Below are 12,608 nucleotides of genomic sequence, written 5' to 3'. Positions count from 1 at the left end.
TTATGAACCTTGCCCTGCCATATGGCCCTATCCCTCCCATTGCAAGAGTGAAAGACACCGAATTGTGGTCACTATCTCCAAAGTGCTCTCCCACAAACAAATCTAACACTTGGCCCGGTTCATTACCCACTACCAAACCAAATGTGGCTCCACCTCGAGTCGGCCTATCCATATATTGTGTCAGGAAACCCTCCTGCACACACTCTACAAAAACTGTCCCATCCGAACTGTTCGACCTATAGAGGTTCCAATCAATATTTGGAAAGTTAAAGTCACCCATGACAACTACTCTGAGACCTCCACACCTATCCATAATCAGTTTTGGCAATTTCTTCCTCCACATCTCTATTACTATTTGGGGCCTATAGAAAACTCCTAACAACGTGACCGCTCATTTCCTATTTCTAACTCAGCCCATATTACCTCAGTGGGCCGATCCCCCTCGAACTGCCTTTCTGCAGGCCGTTAAACTATCCTTGATTAACAATGCAACTCCTCCACCTCTTTTAACCACCTTCCCGACTCTTACTGAAACAAATTTCCCTCCCAGGATATTGGTGTCCCTCTGGTTCAGGTGCAAACTGTCCTGTCTGTACAGGTCCCACCTTCTCCAGAATGTGCTCCAATTATCCACGTAACTGAAACCCTCCCTCCTGCACCATCCCTGCAGCCACGTGTTTATCTGCACTCTCTCCCTGTTCCTCAACTCACTAGCACGTGGCACCGGCAACAAACCAGAGATGACAACATGGTTTGTCCTGGCTCTCAGCTTCCACCCTAGCTCCCTAAATTCTGGTTTTAAATCCCTGTCCCACCTATGTCATTGGTACCACGACTTGTGACTGTTCCCCCTCCCCCTTAAGGATTCTGAAAACACGGTCCGAGACGTCACGGACCCTGGCACCCGGGAGGCAACATACCATCCGTGAGTTTCTTTTGTTGCCACAGAACCGTCTATGTGTCCCTCTAACTATCGAGTCCCCAATAACTATTGCTCTCCTGCTCTCCCTCCTATCTTCCATCACTCTCCCTTCCATCACTTTACTGAATCGAGGGTATACTGATGGGGCGGTAATTGGCTGGATTGGATTTGTCCTGTTTCTTGTACTCAGGGCATATTTGGGCAATCTTCCACATTGCTAGAATTCCACAGATGCCAGTGTTATAACTAGGGGCTTGACTCGGGCGTGGTAAGTTCTGCAGTATAAGTCTTCATTACTATTGCCGAAATCTTGGCAGGGCCCATAGCCTTAGCAGTATCCAGTGCCTTCAGCCGTTTCTTTGTTTAAACATTTTTTTATGGAATGTGGCCATCGCAGACTGGGCCAGCATTTATTGCCCGTCCCTAACTGCCCCTTGAATGGTCAGTTAAGAGTCACCCACGCTGCTGTGGAGTCACACGTAGGCCAGGTAAGGGTGGCAGCTTTCCTTCTCCAAAGGAAAGCTTTAGTGAACTAGAGGGGATTTTACGACAATGGTTTTGTAATCATGGACTTTTAATTCCAGGTTTTTATTAAATTCAGATTTTCCATCTGCAGTGACGGGATTTGAACCTGGGTCCCCAGAGCATTACTCTGGGTCTCTGGTTTTACTAGTCCGGTGATAATACCACGATGCCATCACCTCCTCATGTGGGGTGAATCAAATTCACAGAAGACTGGCATCTGTGATGCTGGGGACCTATGGAGGAGACCAAGATGTATCATCCACTTGGTACTTTTGGCTGACGATTGTTGTGAATGCTTTAGTTTTCTCTTTCGCACTGATGTTCTGGGCTCCTTCATCATTGCGGATGGGGATATTTATGGAGCCTCCTCCTCTAGTGAGTTGTTCAATTGTCCACTACCATTCATGGCGGACGTGGCAGGATCACACAGCTTATGATCTGTTGGTTGTGGACTGCTTAGCTCTATTATTTGCTGCTTATGTTGTTTGGCAACAAGTAGTCCTGTGTTGTAGCTCCACCAGGTTGACATTTCATCTTTAGGTATGCCTGATGTTGCTCCTGGGATGCCCTCTTGCACTCTTCATTGAACCAGGGTTGGTGGTAATAGTAGATTAATAATAATAATCTTTATTTTTGTCACAAGTAGGCATCCGTTAACACTGCAATGAAGTTACTGTGAAAATCCCCTCGTCACTCCGGCGCCTGTTCACATACACGGAACACAGAGGGAGAATTCAGAATGTCCAATTCACCAAACAAGCATGTCTTTCGGGACTTGTGGGAGGAAACCGGAGGACCCGGCAGACACAGGGAGAACATGCAGACTCTGCACAGACAGTGACCCAAGCCGGGAATCGAACCTGGGACTCTGGCACTGTGAAGCAACAGTGCTAACAGTGGGGGATATATCGGGTCATGAGGTTACAGATCGTGGTTGAGTACAATTCTGTTGGTAACTCCTACGGATACTGTTATGGACAGATGCATCTGCGGCAGGCAGGTTGGTGAGAATGAGGTCAAGTATGTTTTTCTCTCTTGATGGTTCCCTCACCACTGCCGCAGGCCCAGTCTAGCAGCTATGTCGTTTAGGACTCGGCCAGTTTGGTCTGAGGTTGTGCCACGGAGCCACTCTTAGTGATGGACATTGAAGTCCCCCACTCAGAGGACTTGTTATGCCTTTGGCACACTCAGTGCTTCTTCCATGTGGTGTTCAACATGGAGGAGTACTGATTCATCAGCTGAGAAGGATCATGAGCAGGTTTCCTTGCCTATGTTTGACTTGGTGTAATGAAACTTCATGGGTTCCTCCCCCCCTCCCTCCTCAACACCCTCCCCAGCCACTCATCTCACTCCCCCTCCTGCTCATCCCAATCATCCTCCCCCTCATCCCCCTATCCTTCATCCCCCTCCCCTTCCTTTCATCCTCCCTCCCGTCATCCCCTCCCCATATCTTCCCCTCATCCCTCCTCCACTTATCCCCTGCCACCTCATCCCTCCATCTCAAACCTCCTCAATCTCCCATCCCCTCATCCCCCTCCTGCCCATTCCCGCGCCAGCCACTCATCTCATTCCCCCTCATCCCGTCCTGCTCATCCCAATCACCCTCCCCTTCCACTTCCTTTCATCCACACTCCCGTCATCCCTCCCCATATCCTCCCCTCATCCCTCCTCTACTTATCCCCTGTCCCCTCATCCCTCCATCCCAATCCTCCTCAAGCTCCCATCCCCCTCATTCTCATCCACGTCCCCAATCCCCCATCCCATCCCCCTCATTCCCCACTTCCCTCATCCTCCCTCCCCATCCCCCTTATCCCACCTCTCCATCCCTCCTCCCTCATCCTCCTCCCCACCCCCTTATCCCACCTCTTCATCTCTCATCCCCCCTCCCCACCCCCTCATCCCTCCTTTCCACACCGTTCATCCCGCCCTCTCATCCCCCCTCCCCACCCCCTCATCCCTCCCTTCCCACCACACACCCCTCATCACGCCCTTCCCTCCCCTCCCCCTCATTCCCCCCTCCCCACCCCCTCATCCCCCCTCCTTCATCCTCCTCCCCACCCCCTCATCCTCCTCCCCACCCTCATCGCCCCACCCCACCCACACCCCACCCCCTCCCTCCCCATCCCCCTTATCCCACCTCTCCATCACTCTCATCCCCCTCCCTCATCTTCCTCTCCACCCCCTCATCCCCCCTCCATCATCCTCCTCCCCACCCTCCTCATTGCCCCCTCCCCATCACCCCCTCCCCACCCTCATTGCCCCTCCCCACCCCCTCATCCTCCTCCCCACCCCCTCATCCCCCCCCACCCCCTCCCCATCGCCCCCTCCCCACCCTCATCGCCCCCTCCCTACCCTCATCGCCCCCTCCCCACCCTCCTCATCACCCCTCCCCACCCTCATCACCCCCTCCCCACCCTCATCACCCCCTCCCCACCCCCTCATCCCTCCCTTCCCACCCCCCTCATCCTGCCCTTCCCTCCCCACCCCCTCATTCCCCCCGCTCATCCCCCTCCCCACCCTCATCCTCCTCCCCACCCCCTCATCCCCCTTCCTCATCCTCCTCCCCACCCCCTCATCCCCCCACCCTCATCATCGCCCCCTCCCCACCCTCATCGCCCCCTCCCCACCCTCCTCATCGTGCCCTCCTCATCGCCCCTCTCCCCACCACCCCTCATCACCCCTCCCTCCCTCATCACCCCTCCCCCACCTCCCTCCCACCCTCCCCACATCATCCCCCCCGTCCCCCACCCCACCCCCTCACCCCCGCATCATCCCCCCCTCCCTTCCCCCACCCCCCCTCCCTCCCTCAACCCTCATCCCCCACCTCTCCCCACCCCCCTACGCCCTCCCCCCCAACCCCTCCCCATCCCTCATTATCCCCTCCCCCTACCCACCCCCCTCCCCTTCCATCATTTCCAAGCATCTGAACGACAGGGTGACGTCGCAATGTTGTCGATACTCAAGGGGCATGGGGAGCGGTGACGTCACCAGAAGCTGTGCGCCCGGAACGTCACCGGCGTAAAGAACACAGGAAGCGGTGAAGTCAGAGCGTCGAGTGAGGGTGAGGTAGAGCCCAGGGTGGGGGAGGGGAAGCGGCGCGCATTCTTTCGGCGGTGAGAGAGGAGGGGAACCTTCTGACATATGGCGAGCTGGGAACTCGGAGCCTGAGCGACGGTTGTGGCGGCGCCTTTGTGCCGGGGCCGGCAGGTCCTCCTTCTCCCGGGGCGGGGATTGGGGTTTAGCTGGTGGAGCAGCCGGGCCCTGGTTTCCAGACGCAGGGAGGAGGGGGGCTGGCGGCCTAGCGTGGCCTGGGCCTGAGGAGAAGCCGGGAGGGGGAGAGAGGCGGCAGGCCCGCGATGAAGCGTCAGAGCGAGCGCGACTCGAGTCCCGGCTCGGCCCAAGGCGGTGGGCCCGGGGGTAGGGCGGCTAAGAGACCTCGGGAACGAGACAGGGACCGGGAGAGCAGGGCCAGCCGGGAGGAGGGAGACTCGGGGCGAGGAGGGGCAGGGGGAGGCGGCAACTATCACAAGGCCGGCCTCAACACTAAGCACCCGGGCCGTAGTAGGAGCAGGAGCCGGGACAGGTCGGGGGGAGGGGGGGAGAAATCCAACAGTAATAGCCGCAGGGAAGAGAGGGGGGACCACCATCACCACCATGAGGCTGCCAGGCTACCGTCTGCCAGAACCAGCTCCAACCAGAAAAACAAAGGTGACAACAGCAGGCCAGCTGGCCTAGAGTACAAGACCCTGGTGGTCAGCAACCTGGGCTCGCAGCTGACCGACGAGGCAGTGGAGGACGGCCTCTTCCATGAGTTCAAGAAGTTTGGGGAGGTGAGCGTCAGTGCCACGCACACCCCCGAGGGTGGCCGGCTGGCCTATGTGCATTTCCGTCACCATGAGGATGCCAAGGAGGCGAGGCATGCCAAGGGTCGGCTTGTGCTCTACGACCGACCCCTGAAATCGAGCCAGTCTACCCCAAGAGGAGGAGCTGCACTCCGCCAGACATCAACTACGTGCCTATCCACACTGGATACCAGTATCGGCAGCGCTCTTTATCACCAGGGGCTTGTGCCCTCCGAGAGCAGAGGACGAGACACGCTAATTATCCCATTGAGGCTGTACCTCTGACGAGGGAGCGGGAGCGATCATTAGATTATTATGGACTGTATGATGAGCGTGGGCGTGCTTACAGCTACCCTGTACAGGAAGACGATTTGATGCCCGAGGATGACAAGCGAGCTACGAGGAATTTGTTCATTGGCAACTTGGACCACAACATTTCAGAGAGCGATTTGAGACGTGCTTTTGAGAAGTATGGCATTATCGAGGAGGTGGTCATCAAACGCCCGGCCAGAGGACAAGGAGGTGCCTATGGGTTCTTAAAATTTCAGAATTTAGACATGGCACACCGAGCCAAGGTGGCAATGTCAGGCCGGGTGATCGGCAGGAACCATGTTAAAATTGGATATGGCAAAGCCAACCCAACGACTCGATTGTGGGTGGGTGGTCTGGGGCCTTTGACTTCACTGGCTGCTCTCGCCCGGGAATTTGACCGGTTTGGCAGTATTCGCACTATTGACTATGTGAAAGGCGACAGCTTTGCTTATATACAGTACGAAAGTTTAGATGCTGCGCAGGCTGCCTGTGCCCAGATGCGTGGTTTTCCCCTTGGAGGGCCTGACCGACGGCTGAGAGTTGACTTTGCCAAGGTGGAGGATACACGCTACCAACAGCCTTATCCACCGACGCCGCTTCCGGTACCCTTTGAGCTGCTGGCAGATGGGTTTGGCCGGCACCGTAGCCTGGAGCGGGAAGCCCGGGCACGTGAGCGAACCCCGCCTCTGCCCCTTTATCATGAACGAGAGAGGAGCTACTTGGATGGTGATTGGAGCAGTCCGGCCAAAAATCTGGAGCGTCGAAACAATGCTGACGGCTACAGTGTCTCCATTCGCAACCGGGATCGCTGGCCAAATGAGCGGGAGAATGACCGTGGCATTGTCGCCGTCAAGCCGTGGGAGGAGCGGCGGAAGCGCCGGAGTCTTTCGAATGAGCGTGTCCGACCTGTGCACTCTCCCTACGAGGAGCGGGCAAGAGCCAAGCCTCGGGGTTCTTTGGAACCAAGCCCGGACAAAAGGAACCGAGATGCTCGTGCGGCAGATGGTATGGCTGACAAGGAGCAGATCACTGCTGTCCAACCAGAGGACCGGCGTCCACCTGTTGAGGATAAGGTTCTGTCAGACGCTCATGACTCAGTGCAGCTAAAAAAGAAAGACAATGAGCGTAATCACAGAACTAATGACATTGAGTACGAGGCTAAAGCAAGTGTTGAAACTCCAAAACCTGAGATCAAGAAGCCAGCCAATTTATTGGAGTTTGCCCAGGCACTGACACTGGCTTGGAACGGTGTCCTTGTACTCAAAAACAGCTGCTTTCCAACAAATATGTTCACACTAGAGGGCGACTCTGCCATCACCCATTCCCTCCTCAAGGATTCTGCGACGGGCGCCCGAGTGACTCAGCTGAAGATCGCACAACGTCTCCGTCTTGACCAGCCCAAGTTGGACGAGGTGACCCGCCGCATCAAGCAGGGCAGCCCTGATGGCTACGTGGTGCTGCTTGCTGTGCAGGCTCCCCAGGGGGCTGAGGGCGGCGATGGGGCTGTTGCTGTCGAGCCTGGCCTCCAGCAGCGCCTGCTGCGCAATTTGGTGTCTTATCTGAAGCAGAAGCAGGCGGCGGGGGTGATCAGTTTGCCCATCAGGGGAGTGAAGGACAAGGACAACGCAGGCATGCTTTATGCCTTCCCGCCCTGTAGCTTTTCCCAGCAATTCCTGCAGACAGCCATGAGGACATTGGGGAAAGTAGATGAAGAACATTTGATTGTGGTAATAGTACGGGACTCTGTCTGAGAGATAAAGTGTAATTCTTGTTGGGACTGTCATTCAGTTCAAATGACTTTGGGACAATAATTGCTAAACCAAACAAATGTGTCTGCACCAGAACTTTTAGTCGTCTAATTCTGTACTGTTTTTACCATAATAGTCCTTTTATTCCTTCCAAGTGGAATTTTAGGCCAATGCTGAACTTTGACCTTTAATTTGTTTGGTTTTTTAAAAAAATATTGGTTGTATGAAGAAAGTTCTGAATTGTCAGTAAAGCTGCGTCTAACGTTGTATTTTTAATTCTGTTCTCTCCTTGACTTCTTTCACGTTTCCAACAGTTTAAAGTGTACAATGAGAATGATCTTTATTACTCCAGTGCTCTGAGCGCCATTGGTGTATCATAATGGGCACTGGACAATATAAAAACGCAGGTTTGGTCTATCGATCAGCCTGAAATTTGTGATTAGCAACTGAGGTAGATGATTCTGTAAGGACATGCATATTAGGCAGACAGACTTCAGGTTGTTCAGTTTTCCTAGAATTGGACTTGTACTACCTTCTCTGATCTTAATCTGAACTCTGTGGTATGCCTCAGAAACTCTCCAGGTCTCTTCACCCGTTGCACGTTCCTATGTGTTTAAGCCTCTGTTTTTGTTTTTGCCTGTTGTGCATTATAAATTGCCACCTCTGCCCTTCTTTCCCACATGGGGTTGCTGCACCTGTCCTGTTATTTCTACTCTCTGTAGTTCCTCCACCAATGTTTAATTTTCTCTATCTTCTCTGTCTATGTTTGCATCTGCACTCACCATCATGTTTACTTGTGTGTCCCTCCCTTGTGCACATGTCTTTCCATCACTATTGCGTATTTCTCCCTGGCAAACAATTCTTTAACCCCACTTTTCTAGTTGTTTCCCTTTTTCTCTGCATTGTATTCTCTCCCGCCCCCTTCCTGCTGCCTTTCTGTGTCATACTCTTCCTCTTGCTTTTTACGTGTCGCAATTTACTCCACTTTGCCATGTCACAACTTCCTTTGTTTTGTCGCACACTTCCTCCGCTTTGCCCCGTCGCACACTTCCTCCGCTTTGCCCCGTCGCACACTTCCTCCGCTTTGCCCCGTCGCACACTTCCTCCGCTTTGCCCCGTCGCACACTTCCTCCGCTTTGCCCCGCCGCACACTTCCTCCGCTTTGCCCCGTCGCACACTTCCTCCGCTTTGCCCCGTCGCACACTTCCTCCGCTTTGCCCCGTCGCACACTTCCTCCGTTTTGCCCCGCCACACGCTTCCTCCGCTTTGCCCCGTCGCACACTTCCTCCGCTTTGCCCCGTCGCACACTTCCTCCGCTTTGCCCCGTCACACACTTCCTCCGCTTTGCCCCGTCGCACACTTCCTCCGCTTTGCCCCGTCGCACACTTCCTCCGCTTTGCCCCGCCGCACACTTCCTCCGCTTTGCCCCGCCGCACGCTTCCTCCGCTTTGCCCCGTCGCACGCTTCCTCCGCTTTGCCCCGTCGCACACTTCCGCCGCCTTGCCCCGTCGCACACTTCCGCCGCCTTGCCCCGTCGCACGCTTCCTCCGCTTTGCCCCGCCGCACGCTTCCTCCGCTTTGCCCCGTCGCACGCTTCCTTCGCACACTTCCTCCGCTTTGCCCCGTCGCACGCTTCCTCCGCTTTGCCCCGTCGCACGCTTCCTCCGCTTTGCCCCGTCGCACACTTCCTCCGCTTTGCCCCGTCGCACGCTTCCTCCGCTTTGCCCCGTCGCACGCTTCCTCCGCTTTGCCCCTTCGCACGCTTCCTCCGCTTTGCCCCGTCGCACGCTTCCTCCGCTTTGCCCCGTCGCACGCTTCCTCCGCTTTGCCCCGTCGCACGCTTCCTCCGCTTTGCCCCGTCGCACGCTTCCTCCGCTTTGCCCCGTCGCACGCTTCCTCCGCTTTACCCCGTCGCACACTTCCGCCGCCTTGCCCCGTCGCACACTTCCTCCGCTTTGCCCCGTCGCACACTTCCTCCGCTTTGCCCCGTCGCACGCTTCCTCCGCGCTGACCTTGCTCAATTCGATTCCGCCTCGCTCGCTCTCTTCCTCCCGCGATTCCGCCTCGCTCGCTCTCTTCCTCCCGCGATTCCGCCTCGCTCGCTCTCTTCCTCCCGCGATTCCGCCTCGCTCGCTCTCTTCCTCCCGCGATTCCGCCTCGCTCGCTCTCTTCTGTTTTCCGTGTCTCACTCTTCCTTTCTCACGTTTTCCATCTCGCCCCCCTTTCTCGCATGTTGCTGTGAGGCGCGCTCTCTTCATCGGAATTGCCGCCCTGTGACCTCTCATCCACTTTTACGTCTCACGCTCTCCCTCACTCTTTGACGTCTAGCACGATCTCTCCCTCACTCTTTGCCGCCTCGCGCGCTGCCTCCGCTTTGCCCCGTCGCACACCCCTCCTTTTCAACGTCATAATTATTGCGTTTTATTCCCGGACGTGCTCAATTCGATTCCGCCTCGCTCGCTCTCTTCCTCCCGCGATTCCGCCTCGCTCGCTCTCTTCCTCCCGCGATTCCGCCTCGCTTGCTCTTTCTCCCACAATTCCGCCTCGCTCTCTTCCTCCCGCGATTCCGCTTCGCTCGCTCTCTTCCGTTTTCCGTCTCTCGCTCTTCCTTTCTCACGTTTTTCCATCTCCCATGTTGTTGTGACGCGCGATCTCTTCATCTGCTTTTCTGTCTCGAGCGCTCCGTTCTTCCCGCTCTGCCGTCACACGCGCTCTCTCCCTCCCGCTTTGCCGTCTCGCGCGCTCTCCCTCCCGCTTTGCCGTCTCACGCGCTCTCCCTCCCGCTTTGCCGTCTCGCGCGCTCCCGCTTTTCCATCTCGCGGCCCCCCCCCCCCCTTCTCGCATGTTGCTGTGAGGCGTGCTCTCTTCATCGGGCTTTGCCGCCCTGTGACCTCTCTTCCACTTTTGCGTCTCACGCTCTCCCTCCTGCTTTGACGTTTCACGCGCTCTCTCCCTCCCTCTTTGCCATCTCGCACGATCTCTCCCTCCCTCTTTGCCATCTCGCACGATCTCTCCCTCACTCTTTGCTGTCCCGCGTGGTCTCTCCCTCCCTCTTTGCAGTCTTGCGCGCTCACTACCTCCCATCTCCCGCTATTCCGTCTCTCGCGCTCCCTCCCGCTATTCCGTCTCTCGCGCTCCCTCCCGCTATTCCGTCTCTCGCGCTCCCTCCCGCTATTCCGTCTCTTGCGCTCCCTTCCCGCTATTCTGTCTCTCGCGCTCCCTTCCTCCCGCTATTCCGTCTCTCGCGATCCCTTCCTCTCGCTATTCCGTGTCTCGCGCTCCCTTCCTCCCGCTATTCCGTGTCTCGCGATCCCTTCCTCCCGCTATTCCGTCTCTCGCGCTCCCTCCCGCTATTCCGTCTCTCGCGCTCCCTCCCGCTATTCCGTCTCTCGCGCTCCCTCCCGCTATTCCGTCTCTCGCGCTCCCTCCCGCTATTCCGTCTCTCGCGCTCCCTTCCTCCCTCCATTCCGTCTCTCGCGATCCCTTCCTCTCGCTATTCCGTCCCTCGCGCTCCTTTCCTCCCGCTATTCCGTCTCTCGCGATCCCTTCCTCCCGCTATTCCGTCTCTCGCGATCCCTTCCTCTCGCTATTCCGTGTCTCGCGATCCCTTCCTCTCGCTATTCCGTTTCTCGCGATCCCTTCCTCTCGCTATTCCGTCTCTCGCGATCCCTTCCTCTCTCTATTCCGTCTCTCGCGATCCCTTCCTCTCTCTATTCCGTCTCTCGCGCACCCTTGCTCCCGCTATTCCGTCTCTCGCGCACCCTTGCTCCCGCTATTCCGTCTCTCGCGCTCCCTCCCGCTATTCCGTCTCTCGCGTTCCCTTCCTCCGGCTATTCCGTCTCGCGCTCCCTCCTGCCATTCTGTCTCGTGCAGTCTCTTCCCTTTTGCCGTCTCGTGCTCCCTCCTGCTTTGCCATCTCGCGCGCTCTCTCCTGCTTTGCCGTCTCGAGCGCACTCTGCCCACTTTGCCCTCTCGTGCACTCCCTCCTGCTTTATGTTTCACGTGCTCCCTCCCTTTGACGTCTCGCGCGCCCTCTTCCTCCTGCTTTGCCGCCTCGCGCACTCACTTCCTCCTGCTTTTCTGTCTCGCGCGCTCCGTTCCTCCTTTTCTGTCTTGAGCACTCCGTTCCTCCCGCTTTGCCGTCTCGCCGCTCCCTTCCGCCTTTCCTTCTCGCGCGCTATCTTTCGCTTTGCCGTCTCGTGCCCCCTCCTCCCTCTTTTACGTCTCGCGCGCTCATTTCCTCCTGCTATTCCGTGTCTCACACTCCTGATCCGCTTTTCCGTCTCGCTGCCCCCTTCCTCCCGCATTTCCTTCTCGTGTGCTCTCTTACTCCCGCTTTACCGTCTTCTGCTCCCTCTTCCTCTCTCTTGGTCTCTTCCTCCCGCTTTGCCGTCTCGCGCCCTTTCTTACTCCTGCTTTGCCGCACGAGTCCTCTCTTCCTCCAGCTTTTATGTCTCGCGTGCTCACTTCCACCCCCTTTTCCTCCTTGCGCGCTCTCTTCCCCTATTCCGTCTCTCGCACTCCCTCCTGCTTTACCGTCTCGCGTGGTCTCTTTCTTTCCCTTGCATTTCACTTTTCTGTCTTGCGCCCGATCGCCCGCTTGTCCGCCTCGCGCCCCATCGCCCGCTTGTCCGCCTCGCGCCCCATCGCCCGCTTGTCCGCCTCGCGCCCCATCGCCCGCTTGTCCGCCTCGCGCCCCATCGCCCGCTTGTCCGCCTCGCGCCCCGTCGCCCGCTTGTCCGCCTCGCGCCCCGTCGCCCGCTTGTCCGCCTGTCGCCCGCTTGTCCGCCTGGCGCCCCGTCGCCCGCTTGTCCGCCTGGCGCCCCGTCGCCCGCTTGTCCGCCTGGCGCCCCGTCGCCCGCTTGTCCGCCTGGCGCCCCGTCGCCCGCTTGTCCGCCTGGCGCCCCGTCGCCCGCTTGTCCGCCTGGCGCCCCGTCGCCCGCTTGTCCGCCTGGCGCCCCGTCGCCCGCTTGTCCGCCTGGCGCCCCGTCGCCCGCTTGTCCGCCTGGCGCCCGCTTATCCGCCTGGCGCCCCGTCGCCCGCTTGTCCGCCTGGCGCCCCGTCGCCCGCTTGTCCGCCTCGCGCCCCGTCGCCCGCTTGTCCGCCTCGCGCCCCGTCGCCCGCTTGTCCGCCTCGCGCCCCGTCGCCCGCTTGTCCGCCTCGCGCCCCGTCGCCCGCTTGTCCGCCTCGCGCCCCGTCGCCCGCTTGTCCGCCTCGCGCCCCGTCGCCCGCTTGTCCGCCTCGCGCCCCGTCGCCCGC

The 12,608-nt window shown here is 57.9% G+C and overlaps 2 protein-coding genes across 2 annotated transcripts; one reads left to right on the top strand and one right to left on the bottom strand.

Moving 5' to 3' along the window:
• Positions 1-4,502: 4,502 nt before the first annotated feature.
• On the top strand, positions 4,503-7,625 carry rbm15b (RNA binding motif protein 15B). Its single transcript, XM_038810821.1, is given in 2 exon segments — positions 4,503-5,404; positions 5,407-7,625. Coding segments are annotated over 2 exon segments (2,547 nt in total). The 5' UTR covers positions 4,503-4,803; the 3' UTR covers positions 7,353-7,625.
• Positions 7,626-8,311: 686 nt separating this feature from the next.
• Positions 8,312-9,607, bottom strand: LOC119973768 (caldesmon-like). The gene has a single exon (XM_038812192.1). It carries the CDS (start codon positions 9,605-9,607, stop codon positions 8,312-8,314), a length of 1,296 nt encoding a protein of 431 aa, XP_038668120.1.
• Positions 9,608-12,608: the final 3,001 nt, after the last annotated feature.

The sequence above is a fragment of the Scyliorhinus canicula genome, chromosome 11 (assembly GCF_902713615.1).
Source record: "Scyliorhinus canicula chromosome 11, sScyCan1.1, whole genome shotgun sequence".
Taxonomy (NCBI): Eukaryota; Metazoa; Chordata; class Chondrichthyes; order Carcharhiniformes; family Scyliorhinidae; genus Scyliorhinus; species Scyliorhinus canicula.
This window is presented reverse-complemented; position numbering and strand designations above follow the sequence as displayed.